The sequence below is a fragment of the Typopeltis vanoorti genome, chromosome 4, assembly GCF_054136105.1.
Source record: "Typopeltis vanoorti isolate ZY-2024b chromosome 4, IOZ_Tvanoo_1.0, whole genome shotgun sequence".
In the NCBI taxonomy this organism is placed as follows: domain Eukaryota; kingdom Metazoa; phylum Arthropoda; class Arachnida; order Uropygi; family Thelyphonidae; genus Typopeltis; species Typopeltis vanoorti.
The window spans coordinates 117,712,301-117,727,443 of record NC_143552.1 but is presented as its reverse complement, the minus strand read 5'-3'; the positions used below and the strand labels follow the sequence as shown (position 1 = coordinate 117,727,443).

At 35.7% G+C, this 15,143-nt stretch overlaps 1 protein-coding gene across 2 annotated transcripts in view; it reads left to right on the top strand.

Moving 5' to 3' along the window:
- LOC150107633 (uncharacterized) overlaps positions 1–15,143 on the top strand; it is a 271,977-nt gene that overhangs the window by 237,454 nt on the left and 19,380 nt on the right. For both annotated transcript variants that reach the window (XM_090391984.1, XM_090391983.1), the window contains one exon: positions 5,403–5,471. In XM_090391984.1, the coding sequence (XP_090248110.1) occupies positions 5,403–5,471 (69 nt within the window). The remainder of the gene's footprint in view (positions 1–5,402; positions 5,472–15,143) is intronic.

Below are 15,143 nucleotides of genomic sequence, written 5' to 3'. Positions count from 1 at the left end.
TTTAATAGATTGACAGTCCTATTTTTTTTGTATGGGAAACTTCTTTGACATTTTGCTTTTGTATTTCAAGGATCATAGTTTAAACATTACAAAGAATGCATCATAGCGGAGAAATTTTTTTTCTTTGTGTGTTTCTGCAATAATTTAAATTTTAAAAATGCATAATAAGTTTAGAAACACTTCCAGCAGTAATGAAAGTTGACTTTAAAAAAAAAAAAAAAAAAAATTGCTGTTGTAACTTCTTTATTTTTCCTATTTCTCTCTCCCTTTTCAAAAAGTACATCAAATGTGCATATAATAACCTCTGTGATTCTAAGAATACACCTGGGTTTGGGGTGTATTCGGGCATTAGAGTGTATTTGGGCACTCATTTGCTCATCCATAGTGAGTGGGAATTTTTGGTTGATGAGTAAAAAAAATCAGAAGTTTTATTTATGTAATTGGAATTTTATTATATGTTTTATGTCATAAATAGATTTTTTTATTTGTATATTTTTACCTCATTGCACCTATTGGGATGTGTTGGTCATAATACATGTTTTGTCAATTATTAATTTTGCCACAATGAAATATGACCATTAAGAGGATAGGATATTCCATTTCATCTTTAGAGAACACTCAAGCTTACCATGAAGTAACCAACTAAATGTGACATTGTAACCTGAAATAGATTCTCTGCAAACAGCAGCAATTAGCTTGTTTCATGCTAAGTGACTTTTCTCAATTATACATAATCTTTGATGTTTATCACATGAAGGTGACATTTGTACGTTATTTGCTCTGATACTCCATGTCAGAGTGTGTTCAACTTAATCCCTTTTTATTTCTTAATGTACCAACTTCTGGACTTTTTTGGTTTCCTTTCTCTAAATGCTGATTTTCTTTCATCTTACTTTTCTAATAATGAAATATTTCTTGGAAATTTTAATGTTCATGATTCTGGCATTTTTTCTTTTCTGATTGCACTGATCTACCATGTAGAAATATTGAAACATTTACCTATCACTAGTAATCTTACAAATTGTGTGTGCTATCTTCCAAACATTGGATCTTTTTCTCACTAGTGATCTTCTTAATGGGGAACCTACCAACCTATAGTATGCTAGTACTATAGATGGGCAAGAAGGAACTCATTTACATTTATCTTAAAAAGCTATGGAATGTATTCCTTGGGAAACATAAGATGGAAGACAGTTTCAGAGGGCAGCAGCAGCAGAAGGGTTAAATGAAGAGAAGGAGGAATTTGTTCTGTGAGTTTGGAGATACACAGTTAAGGAGTGCTGGTTAGTTATTGCACACATTTGAACTGATTTGACAGGGAGTGGGGGGGGGGTATTATTGATGCTAATTCAATGAACAGTTGCCATAGTATTTGTAGAAGATGCAAGTAGCAGAAACTGAGGACCTGTGTGAAAGTGAAGGGGATTGTATTAGTGAGTGGAGAATCATTAATCAATCTGACTGCCCTTTTCTGTGCAGAGTTCTAGTATCTTTAGGGAACTTTTGGGAGCACCCCATATAAGTTTATAAGTTTTGCTTTTAACAAATCCATCTGACCAATATTCAATGGTCAGATGGATTTGTGATTTGTTCAAAATTAAAAGAGTTGTTTGGAGTTAAAATAACACTTTGAGCAAAAAAGAAAACCTAACTTTTTGGAGGTAGAGGAGACAATATTTGTAATGTGTTTGTGCCAAGAGAAATTTGAAATCAGTGTTATTCCAAAAAGATAAATCTCATCATGCATGTGGATTTGGGTATTGCAAAAGCAAGGCTACAAGAGAAGGGTTTTTTTTTGGGTGATATAAGACAGAGTTACGTTTTGTTTGCATTGAAATTGACCAAGTTATCCAAACCCCCATTGATGAATGTTTCAGAGATTTGTATTTTATGGTGGTAGTAGTGGAGATTGTGGTGATTTGTGAATTGGCAGATTTGTCAAATGAAAGGGAGAAATGCAATGTGCTGTCATCAGCAACACTATGTATTGGTTTGGTAGTCTGCTGGAGTAAGTCATTTATATATAGAAGGAATAGAGTGGGTAAGAACAGAGCCTTGTGGAACCCCCTGCATTGGTTGTATACTTAGAAGATAAGTAACTGCCTACCATCACCCAAAGTGAGCATCCAGTCAGAAAGCTGGTGCAGAGTCAGGGAGTTGACGAATCGATAGGAGTTTACTTAACAGGCCTTTGTGCCAGACGCAGTCAAAGGCCTTAGAGATATCAAGGGACTTGCCAGACTTTTCCATGGTATTTGTCCAGGTGTGGATATAAGTGAGTAGATCACCTGTTGACTGACAGTGACTGAACCAATATTAGTGATCATTTATTAGCTGAGCATCTTTTGGATAGCATAGCAGTTGAGTGTTGATAGTTCTTTGTATTACTTTGGAAAATACTGGAGTAAGAGAAATTGGACAGTAGTTTGAGAATATTAATTTGTCTCTCTTTTTAGGGATAGGTTGAATATGAACTAATTTCCATACTGCTGGATAGATATAGGTGGAATAGGAGTGTGTAAAAAAGATGACACAGGATGGGAGTCAACTCTACAATACAGACCTTTAGGACAATTGAAGGAATACCATTGGGGCCAGGAGACGTTTTTTGTATCCAATTTGAGCTGAATTCTCCTAATCTCTTTTTGGCAAAAGGACACACTGGGAATTGACTGTAGAGTGTGTGGGATAGTTGGGGATATTTTACCAAAATCAGCAGTGCAGTAATTGGAGGAGAAGTAGGAAGCAGGTAGATTGGCTTTTTCTGTGGGTGATGATGATGTAACTTTTTTTAGTATACTATGGATGTTTGTCACTTTTGAGACATTAAAGGAATGTGAAGTTAGGGTTGATCTTCATTATTTATACTCATTTACTTGGTTTTCAATTCTTATCTAAATTTTGCACAAAATGCATCACCAGATCAATATTAAAAACATCCATTCTTATTCAAGTTTATATTATCACTTATTTAAACCTTGATTATCCAAGAGGTGTACTAAGTCTGTTCATTTCAGAGAGAAAGAGAAACAAACAATCATATCACAACTGGTTTACATTAAAATCTCCATGTTCTTTTTTTTGCCTATACTAAATCTCTATACATTTACAAGCAAAGAAAAATACAGTAGATTATAACTGATGCAAAACTGATTATGAAAAGTGGAAAGCTAGCATCATAATAAATTTCCTAGCTCCTTACTTTTCTTTGAATTTGTGTAGTTGATGAGCTTTGTAAATATTCTCCTGCTATTCCAAACTCACAACATTCAATTTCTTTGATTTCTAATCAGATAGGAATTGGAAGAGTTTTCTAAACTGAATACTGGAAAGTTTCTTGATCTCCTGATAACATTTCTCTGATTATTCCGAAAGTGTTGGTTCACAGTTGACTCCTGTTTTATGTCATTTTTTTATGTTCTCCTATATATCTGCAGCCATCCACTTCCTAAAAAAGGATGACATTCCTTTATCATCCAATTACTTTCGCTTTCATTCTTGCCAAAATAGTAGAGGAATTCTTTCACGGTCAGCACCTGTGTTTTATGGAAAATAATAAACTATCACTAGTATAGATTCTCTTGCTGTGCATTAATAGATCTTGTGTTTATGTCCCTTGCCTTTGAACAAATACCATAGAAAGGTTTGGAGAAATCAGCTGATTTATCATAATATTACTAAGGCTTTCAGTTAGATTTGACACAAAAAGCCATTATTCAAGCTTCCATCTTGCTTCATAGAAATTTCTGGCCATATATTGGGTTGACAAATAAGTTTGTTCGGCTTATGCGTTAGTATAAGTTTATGCCGCTTCGCCTGTCACTATTGTTGCGGTACCACGCAACGCTATTGCGCAGTTGAAAGGCGACATTTCACATAACCTTTCAGTGAATTTTCGTTCGGCCTACTTCAGTTGCATGTGTGTGTAACATTTTTAGAAATGGAGGGAAATAACGTACATTACCAGCATATTTTGCTTTTTTTTATTTTAAAAAAGGCAAACGAGCTGTGGAAGCCCATAAAAAATATGCAGCGTATATGGGGATAGTGTCTTAACAGAACACATATTCCAAAAGTGATTTGCCAAATTCCGTTCTGGAGATTTCGACATCAGTGATGCGCATCGCACTGGTCACCCGACCGAGGTTGATTCGAGTGTTGTGAAGGATATTGTTGACAAAAATCCCTCACAAACAGTGCGGCAGATTGCTGCAGTACTGAACATATCCCATACAAGCGTTGAAAACCATTTGCACAAGCTGGGATATGTTTCAAAACTCAATGTTTGGGTGCCGCATGAATTGACTGAGACCAAAATATGACTGCTCACATATCTATCTGTGATTTGCTGCGATATCGCCAAGAAAACGACCCATTTTTGAAGCAGATGATTATGGGAGATGGAAAATGGGTCGTGTACAATAACGTGGTACATAAAAGATCATGGGGGCACAAGAGCAAACCGCCGCGAATAACCTCGATTGCACCCAAAGAAGATCATGCTCTCTGTGTGTGTGTGGTGGGATTATAAAGGTGTTGTCCACTACAAGGTGTTACCGTCAGGCAGAACGATTGATTCAACTGTCTCTTGCTCACAGTTAATGCAACTGGCCCGTGCAATTAGCACAAAACGTCCTGAATTGGCAAATCGGAAAGGAGTTGTCTTTCACCACGACAACGCCAGACTTTTGCATTATATGATAAAATAGAATAGTAAGTTTGATAGTTCATCCTGTTCATTATTAGGAATAATGCTCCCATCTTATTCCTCTCACATCATTAATAACCCGGAGTAAATTGTTACGTCTTGGCTGGGATGTTTTGCCGCATCCTCCGTATTCACTGGACCTGGCACTTTCCAATTGCCACTTATTCCGATCGTTGCAGAATTCTCTGAACAGGAAAACCTTTGCTGATGAGGAGGCTGTCAAAAGACACCTGGATCAGTTTTTCGCCAGTAAACCTCAGGAGTTTTATGAACGTGCCATAATGAAGTTGGTGGACAGATGGCAAGGGGTCATTGATAAAGAGGATCAATATATAACTGACTAGTATATATTATATATATATATTAAATAAAATGGGTTTCATTCCACTCTGAAAAATCGAACGAACTTATTTGCCAACCCAATAGTATGTATCATGGATGGATTGTTATTCTCAAACTTTGCAACTAATGCTACAGTACCAGTGAGCTATTTCCTTTTTCCTATTCTTTTCTTCTAATTTGAAAGTTGTCCAGTAACTGCAGATTCAGCCAGTACTTTGTACTTTTTTTGTTTGGCAAGTATAAATCATTATGTAAATTTTATGAGTATATTTTGTTGTGGTATTTATATTTAATGACATTTAAAATAATGTGTGTTAGTGTAGTTAAATATTTTAAAAAAAATTTATTTCAGCTGCTACTGCTGCTGCTTCTCCAAACAGTGGGTTTGCTCAACCAACTCAGCCATTCATTTTCTCTGGAGGTAAATTTTTTTTGTGTTTTTCATTCGGATTATAGTGATTAAATAGACATTATTATAACTGAATAAATTCTGTTCATTTCCTGATGCTCACAACTGTGAGAATTTAATACGCATGTTTTAATATTAAATTTTGCATTATATGATAAAATGGAATAGTAGGTTTTGATAGTTCATAATAAATTTAGTTTAATCCTTTATCCAAGTGTAAACAAACAAAGTTTGCACCTGAAAATATCTTCAGGACTGAGGTAAGGTGGTGCAACTCCGAGCAAAGGTGGACCAAGCTCTCATCACTCCTTGTCTCAGTATCTCCCATAATGCAAAGCACATCTTCTTGCAGACAAGTATACTGCTATGCATTAAGGGAAGGGCCACTACCCAGACCGGTTTCAACCTTTATTGAGGTCTTGTCAGTGGGAGGCAGACCCAAACGTGGAGATACTAAGGCAGAAGCAATAGGAGGGGTCATATTTACCTATAGGAGTTGCCAACAAGTTGTACCCTTATTATTGAATTACTCTGGATTTAGAGAAAGATGTTGGGAGTTTATTTTTCACTTGGTTAGACTATAATAAATTTAGTTTAATCCTTTATCCAAGTGTAAGCTTCATCCTGTTCATTATTAGGAATAAGGCTCCCATCTTATTCCTCACAAAATACCTTAAACACTATTTTTCTTGAGATTAACTTGCTAATGAGATTAGAAGATCCCATTAGCAAGCTTTGATATGGTTGAGAATTAAATATTATGGATAAATAATTATGCTGATTTTGAGATTTTATATATATGTATACATATATTTATATAATCTTTCAAAATAATCATATTCATTTTCCATTGTGCATCCTGAAAAGGCCTACCAGGTTTGGATAGTCCAGTCCCATATTTCACGATGCTAGTTTCTTGTCCACAGCTTTCTTCCAGGTGACGTGTTGTTTGTAAGATACATAGGCTGGTGTACCTTAGATCAAAATTAAAGAACTGATTAAATCAGAGGTCTTTAAAAATAAATGTGTGAATATATAGTAAAAATATTTTCGGGATTCCCGAGGGGGAGCCTGAGACTTTTAGATGGCATATCTCTTAGTGGTAGATAGATATGAGTGTTAGGAGAAACATGAAATACTTCCCATGGACCTGTAAAAATATTTATGTAGCTATAACAAGTCTAAATATTTTTACATAAAGTTTACCAAGGTCGAGCCCAGTAACTTTATTAACTTGTAAATAGTTGTATGTTATATGTAAATAATCCCAATGGGAATTTGTATGTGCTCTATGCCAAATAAGGGAATATTCTAGAAGGTATAGTATTAAGGCAATACCTTGCCAATAGTAAGCAGTATAATTTTAGATTTTTGCAAAGACGTCAAACTTTGTGCGTGTTCTACATGGGAAGCTCAAGGTCTTTGCTAGGTGGACCGACAACAGCTTCAAACAAATGTCCGCTGCCAGAACGAATAGGATTTGGGGAGGGTAGGTGAAAAACAAAGGAAGGGTCAGTCAAAGAAAAGGATCGAGGGATTTCGCCGAAATGTTCGGGGTTCACATATCTCCACACAAGGATTCGGAAGTGACCGAATAAAAGGCGTTAGCAAAAAGATCGCAATCATCTGTTCGAGAAATTTTCATCAAGGATCCCGAAGTCAGGATCGAGAAGTCGCCAACGGTTGTCCGGCAGATGTAAGTCATTGAGGACGCGATGTCGGGAGAAATTATGCCAATGATCTGAAAGAAAGATGATGAGGAGCCAATCCGCCAGGCAAAGCTGATAGTCGATGACGAATTGACGAGTCTTCGCCGGGAGCTGTTGTCAGAGGGAAGAAATTGCTCCATTAATCCAACGCGCATGCAAGCATTCCACAAGCCGATAATCTTCATCCAAAGTGCGGCAGTACAGCGTCCCAAGGAAGCATCAGTGACTCATCGCCAGCATAAAGAGGGATTGAGAAAAAAGACCTGACACAGAGTGGAAATCCAGTTCGAAGTCAAGTACACAGAGGGTAACAGCTGTAAAGTGAGTTGTCCCATTTGTTAAATTTCCTTGAGCTTTTAAGAGAACACTTATTAATGGACTGTAAGTAAGTAGAGGCTGATCTAAATAGTCAAATCTAACAGTTAAAGAATTATAAAGTAATTAAGTGTCAGGAATTTGTAGGTTGAATTATGTCATAGTATAACTGTTTGCTGAAACCTGCCTATAGAATATTCCCAGCATAGAAAGGAAAGAGCAAATATCTTTTGTGTAAAAGATATTGTTTATGTGCTAGATGAGTAAGAGTTAATATTTAAGTAATAAGTACCATTGCTCAGTATAAATGATTTATGTGATATTAAGAAAATTAGTTAAATATGTAATATGATTTGTGTGAGAAAATGCAGGAATTTAACTAGTCTATTTATGAGGATTTGAATTGTGATGTTTCTTTTTATTATTGAAAATGCAGTGTAAAACTTGTCCTATGTGAATTAAATCTTTGTTTTTTAAATATTAATAGAGTGTTGCCTGATATTTTAATTCTTTGATGCACTGTTCTAAAAAAACAACCGAGCTTGTGAGCGGGGAAGATAGATAATTAATACGAGATTTAGATAAAGGGATAGTCACGACTGTATATAAGAGTAAGGAATGATATCTACCGAAAGTAGTAATATTTAATGCCATAAAAGGATTTCCGGAGGCGCAGTCACTAATTCAAATAAATATCTAGAGATCCTTGGTAAAATAAAAATAGGAATACTGGAGGAAAAAATAAGGAACAGGAGGATATAAGTTTAAAGTTAATAGAGTTGTATAAGGGAAAGAGACATAAGTTAAAAAAGTGGGTAAGATATATAAGTGATATAATAATAGAAGAGATATATAAGATATAGAAATAAAATATAGAGATAATATAATATAGATAAAGAAAAACCCTAAGATATAAAGAGGATATTAAAGAATATTAATAAGATAGAATAAAGACAAAATAGAATAAAAACACTATTAGTTTACAGACCAACAGGTGACAGCAGCATCTGTTCCCCATTTTCCTCAATGTGTACATAGTGGTGGTGACTTCCTGGATAGTCTTGGTCCTTTTTGTTTTTATTCTCAGTTCTCCTGAGTTATTTTTACTATCCTGTCTTCCAGACCACCATCACTGGGATCCAATTCCTTACCACACATTTTCCATGTGGTACAATTCATGGACATCCAGAAAGGAGGATCCTGGTAATCTAGTGCTACTTTGGCCTCTGCTTTGGCAAAAGAAGGCCCTGGAAGTTCCAACTAGGATCATTCAGCTAATGAACTTTCTTGCATCATCAACATCATTTGTTTGGTATATCTCCTTCCCCATGGTCCCCAAGGACAGAGCCTAAAACTTGCAATGCCACTAGTATAGCATCTAGGGTAGCCCTGGCATTCCACTCTCAAGCACAGTCATTGTTTGCCAGATAGTGGGTGTCCATGTGTTGCATTGTGGCAAGTGGGGAGCTCTTGCATTAAATAAAATTCCCTTTGAGAATGAGTTAATTTTTCATCTTCAAGTTTGGTTATCAACTTGATAACCAAAGAACTTCCTCCAACAGTAACTAATAATTTTCTCTATGTGAATGATTTTACCATCTTCTCTCATTCATGTAATATGATGATCATAGAAAGACAGCTGCAGCAAGGCCACTGACTGTCTTTCAAAATGGGCACTTGCAAATGGATTCAGATTTTTCACAGCAGAAGACAGTTTGTGTGCATTTTGCTACAGATGTTGTCTTCATCCCAACTCAGAACTCAGGAAAAACTTTAATCCCTGTTGCACCAGAAGCTTGGGGAATCATATTTGGCATGAAACTAAATTTTCTCCATCACACACATCCATTACGAGACAAGTGGCAAAGCGATGAACATCCTTTGCACTGTCTTCCACCTCTTGGTGCGCAGACTGGTATTCTTTGCTCTGTTTGTATCACACATACACAATTGAAACTTGATTATGGGTTCTAAGTCTATGCCTCAACCAGAGAGAGCACTCTACAATGGCTAGACCTTATTTACCTATCTAGTCTCCATCTTGAGACAAATGAACCACCTTTGTTGCTTCAACATCAACAGCTGTCTCTATGATATATTATAAAAATCCCTGATAGACCATTCCAGATAGCCAACTATTTTTTTTGTTCATGATGGGGAAAATCTGTGTAACACCCATCAGACTACCATAACCTTTTCATTTGCAAATAAAAGCTGTCTTACAAGCTGTAGATATTGAGGTAAATAACACAGCTTAGACATCACTGAACACACCTCTACCATAGGATACTTACATACGTACATACCATTATAGTATATATGTATGAATGTATACCAGCGCCCTCCTGTTGTCTATCAACAAGTCTTTAAGGCTCATAAAATTGAATACTCTGATTTTATACCTGTCTTCACAGATGGTTCAAAATCAGTGCCACTGGTGGGATCTTCTGCTGTCTTCCCATACAATACATTAATTTGCTAAAATTTCAATTTCATGAAGTTCTCTACAGGCAATAAGATGTCTCAAGCTACAGAAACACCCAGGGCTCTCTTAAATCCAACATCATCTCTCTCAGTTAAGGAAGCTACAGTTAGATGTATGTTTCTGTTGGGTTCCATGCCACATTTGAGATCCAAGGAAATGAGGTTGAAGATACTGCAGATAGGTCATCAGCTCATTTATCAAGTCTCCAACAGCCTGTCCCACACATTGATTATTGGCAGACTATCAGACACAAACTTATGACAGTGATAGATGCCATGAAATGGAGAGACTAATAATAAGCTCTATCAAATCAAGCCTGAAATTAAATGGTAGTCTAGTCCAAGCACAGTCCATAAAGAAGTAGTTCTTTCTCAGCTTCATGTAGGTCATAATAATCTCACACATTCCTTCCTATTAAATGGTAATGGCATGCCTGTGTGCTAGTTTTATGGTACTGGCCTAACGATCAGTCATTATTTTATTCACTTTAATAATCTGTCTGAGCCCTATACACTCAGACAGATTTTATCAGACTCACCGATGTTTCATTGATTTATAAATTTTTACAAGAAATAAATGCTTTTCACTGTATATAATGCATATATATTATTATATATGTTATTTTTATCTAATGAATTCATCTTTGTATATAGTCTTTTGTTACCTAGTTGTGCAATTTCCTTTTTAGGAAATTGCACAACTAGTTATTTGATTTCCTAAAAAGGAAATCAAAAAAGATATTAAAAGCAAATCTTCACAAAACTGGAAGCAAGATGGATTCAAAACACATAAAAAACAGTTTCCTACGGTGGATTGTTGCAGATCTTTAAAACATGGATGATATCAAGGCTCTCTGTCTGCATGAGATGTATTTGAAACCTGGCAAGAATTCAGTTGTGGTATTCTTTGCAAGGAGACTGGATAGGGGACAGACTTTCCCATGCGAGTTACCATCCTTGTGGGCAATCATTTCCCTATCCAGCAAGTCCGATTTAATATTTAGAGGTATTAGTGGAATATTACATAGGCCGGATATCTTATTACTGTATGTGTACTGCATTTATCTACTGCACAGTTCAGATGTTTTTAGGATGATCTAGATAACCTTTTGTTGTATTTGCTACTCCATACTCTTAATAGGAAATTAAATGACCATGCTACTTTTTGAGCAGTGCACCAATCAAAGGAGTTATAGACACATCTCAACCCCCCCCCCTCCTTCTAAACACTGGAGGTAACAACTTTTTCCACATGCCTACCCTACCATTCACTGCTATTGATCTAACAGTTTGTTCACCATCCTCTTCTGTTTAAATGGAAAGTAGAGATAACATCTATGAGAGTGATCATTTTCCTGTGATATCCAATCTCTTATATGGTCTACCATGTATTCCATCACTGATATCATAGCAAAAAACAGCTATCATATTACAGTCATATTGTAATATGATTCACTGCTCCATTAATGAAGCAATGAATCATATTATAGTGTATAATACCATCTGCTACAACTACATTGCCCAAAATATCAAATCAGTTTCTGCCTTTCCCCAAACTTGAACAGTGGTAGAAATCAGAATGTCCAGCAGCCAAGAAAGCCCAAAAGAAAATCATCTTCCATAGATATCCCTGCCATATGAAACTTTTAATCTTTCAAACTTGCTCATGTTCAAGCATGATACATTCAGTATCAGAGCCAAAAGGACTCATGGATACAATTCACTTCTTGTGTCACCAGATCAACAAATACTAAACAGGTATGTGTGGCAAAATCTGGGAAATGAAGATGATATATCCAAAACATATGCTGCATCCCTAGCCCTTAAAGCAGCAAAGTGAACACCTGTTTGCTGTTGCACATGTATATGGCTCTGTTGTGTTATAAGTCTTTGAAGCCTCTTGTGTGAGGTTGATACATAAATATTTGAATGGCCTGGAAGATTACAATAGGCTATCCAAGAAAGAAGAACTGAAAGCTGCTTTGCTTCACTGTTGACCAATAAGTGTAGGACTAGCTAACATCCATTATGAGATGATTAAAATGTCACTATCCTCCACCTTTTCCATGGATCAATTGCTCTACTTTTTCAACAGAATTTTCTGTGAGAACGAATTTCCATAGTCCTGCTAAAAAGCAATTATTGTCCTGCCAGAAATACCAACATTTGCTCTTACCATATGTTCTACAGAATATGGCTTTCAGATGAGCTGACAACATACATACAAACTATTATGATTGCTAATGTTAAAACCAAGGTATCATTTATAGGAACTTTGGTAAATATCAGTCCTCAACTAAGCAGCAATCAGATGTTATCTGTTGCCATACTCTCCTTACAGTAAGGATAAGCTAGCTATCTTCTCCTATCCTGGAGAAGATAGCTAGCCTGGTTGACCAAGATGGCTTTCCCACTCTCCAACCAACAGCTTGTGGGTTCGAATTCTGCCATAGGTTTAGATGCTTCTGAATGTCTTTAAGTGCAATATGAATTTCATTACCTGGTGTGAAAAGGTCTGCTTTAGGTGTTAGATTGTGTAAAAATAATCTATTAACATATTAGTGTTGGATTCCAACACTAATAAGTTGGTTGGTAGATGTCCTAAAACAACACAGAGAAAAATGTAAGAAGATAATCTTTGTGTAAAAATAGCTAAACAAGTAATGGGAAGACTGTGGTAAGAATATATAAGATAAATATCAGAAAGTGGCAGAATGTTCTGGAGCAGGGGTTCCCAATCTTTTTGTTTCCTAGAGCACATTCTAAAATACCGATAGGGCGACGGGCACCATCTATTTTTTCAAGCAAATTTTTTGAATTCGTTTGTTAAATGAATACATACAAAGTTTACATTATAATCAAATGTTTTATTACTTAAAAGTGTACATTATATAAAAATTTAAATATATATATATATGTAAGTTAGTGTGATCTTCGGCATAGTATTGCATTGGCCAGTGCTTCATAATTAGGAGAATATGATCATATTCCAGTTCTTAATCTGGAATGAGCAACTTTGAATGCGTGTCTACTTTACATTGTATGCGTTTAATACTTGTCATGTGTCATTAACACATGCGTCATATAGCATGCCATGAATTGTTGCGTGATTATTTCAAACTATACGGCACACGGTTGAACAGCGGTGGACACACACAAATTGGTCGACGGGTGCCATGGTGCCCATGGACATAGGGTTGGGAACCCCTGTTCTGGAGGATGTCGAAAAAGCTTAAAAGTAGTGGAAAGAGTACTGCAAAGCTGGTTAAATGAAGCAAGAAGCGATAGAACAGTAGCAAAAAATATTTAGGAGGAATGCAAACATTTATGTACATAAGAACATCAACATAGAAAAGCTGTCAAAAGCCCAAAATGTGGAAATGCAACTGGAGCAGATGATATTCAACCAGAAATGCTCAAATATGGAGGTATAAACATTTTGCTGCGGCTATACTGCATAATTCAGAGCACCTGATCAGAAGGTTGAATTCCAGAGAATTGGAGTGCTTGAGAAGAAGCTTTTTAAAGTTAGATTTTCACTTCACAACAAAGATTTGTATTTAAGTTTTGTAAATCCAGAAAAAGCATATGACAAAATGCCTAGAAGGAAGCTTTTCAAAATGCTCAATTATATGAGGTAAAAATGGAAGGATTCTACAGAGCAGTTCATAGTCTATGTTTAAGTTGTAAGTTAGCAGTTAGAATCAAAGTAAATACAGGAAGATGATTTGATGTAAAATAAGGTATATGATAAGGGTGCACACCATCTCCATTTATCTATATGGATCATATTATGAAAGAAAGTGGCATTAAACCTGATATTAGAATCAAACATATTAAACATAGCTCTTTGCTTTGCTCCAGTAAAAGTCTCCAGGATTTTCTGACTAAATTGCATAACAGCTGTAACAAATTTGGCATGAAAACCAGCAATATAAAAACTAAAACTATGAAAATAGGTAGGAACATAGAAAACTTCAGCTGCATTCTCAATGGAGAACCTATGGAACAAGTAAAATATTTCAGCTATTTAGGCACAGTTTTTAGTGAAGATGGTAAATTAAACATGGATTTAATCAAAACTGGTTTGGCCATAAATGCATATGGAATAAGAGAGAAATTAGCCAAAGCACTAAACTTGCAGTGTTCAAGACTGTTCAAACCAGTTCTAAGTTATAGGTCTGAGGGTTGGGTTATGAATAAAGCACTTGATAAAAGATTAGAGACCACAGATATGATAGTTCTGAGAAAAATTAAGGGACTTGACATTATTAACATTCTTTCTTTTAAGGTTATACGGTGATCAGCATTCATATTTATGAATTTAGAGACACAAAACACACCTGTTGAAAAGATTATTTTACTGATTAATAATAAAATAATAACTTGATGGTTCGACCCCTGTATTGAAGTCATCATCAGAAAGATACATGTGTATAAGAACCAAGCTACATGCTGTTGCACTATATACAGGTAAATTACAACTACATGGTTAACTAAGTTTGAGCGCGGTTAGTAGTTGGAAGGGGGCCAATCGTTCGATTGGCCCCCTTCCAACTACTAACCGCGAATGTAAGATTGACAATCATACATTTGCTAGTTTTCTGGTAGTAATTGGCTATTTAGCATCTTATTCATGGATTCTAGTATTTTGTATCTGAAGTTATCTCCAGAGCATTTGAAACCTTCCATATTGATACCATCTTCTCCTGGGCTTCTATAGTTCTTGCATTATTTAAGTGTTGACTCAAATTTCAAGAGTAAAGGAGTCTGTTGAATTATTTGCAGATAATGGTTTTTAGTGGGTTGTCCATAATTCTTTATAGTATTTAAATCAGTCCTCCAAAGGTATGGTATTGATCTTGATGGATTCTCTAAGGTTATTATTCATGTGTCTTATAAATTTATGTTTGTGTTTGAGGTTTATCAATATTGTTTTCTAAATTGGTAACGAAATTGTTCCATTGATTTCTGTCTACGTTTTTCTCTCTTTTGTGTTTATATTCAATTTCGTCCTCTATTTTGTTTGTGCTTAACCATCTTTCATAGACCTTCATTTTTTTTTTACCTTTGATTTTCCTGATTTTTGGGTCCCAGTTACAAAGACTTTTCTTTTCCATTGTTTTTTCATTCCCAAGATTTCTCAGGCTGGATCCCCTAAAATATTGCAGAGATG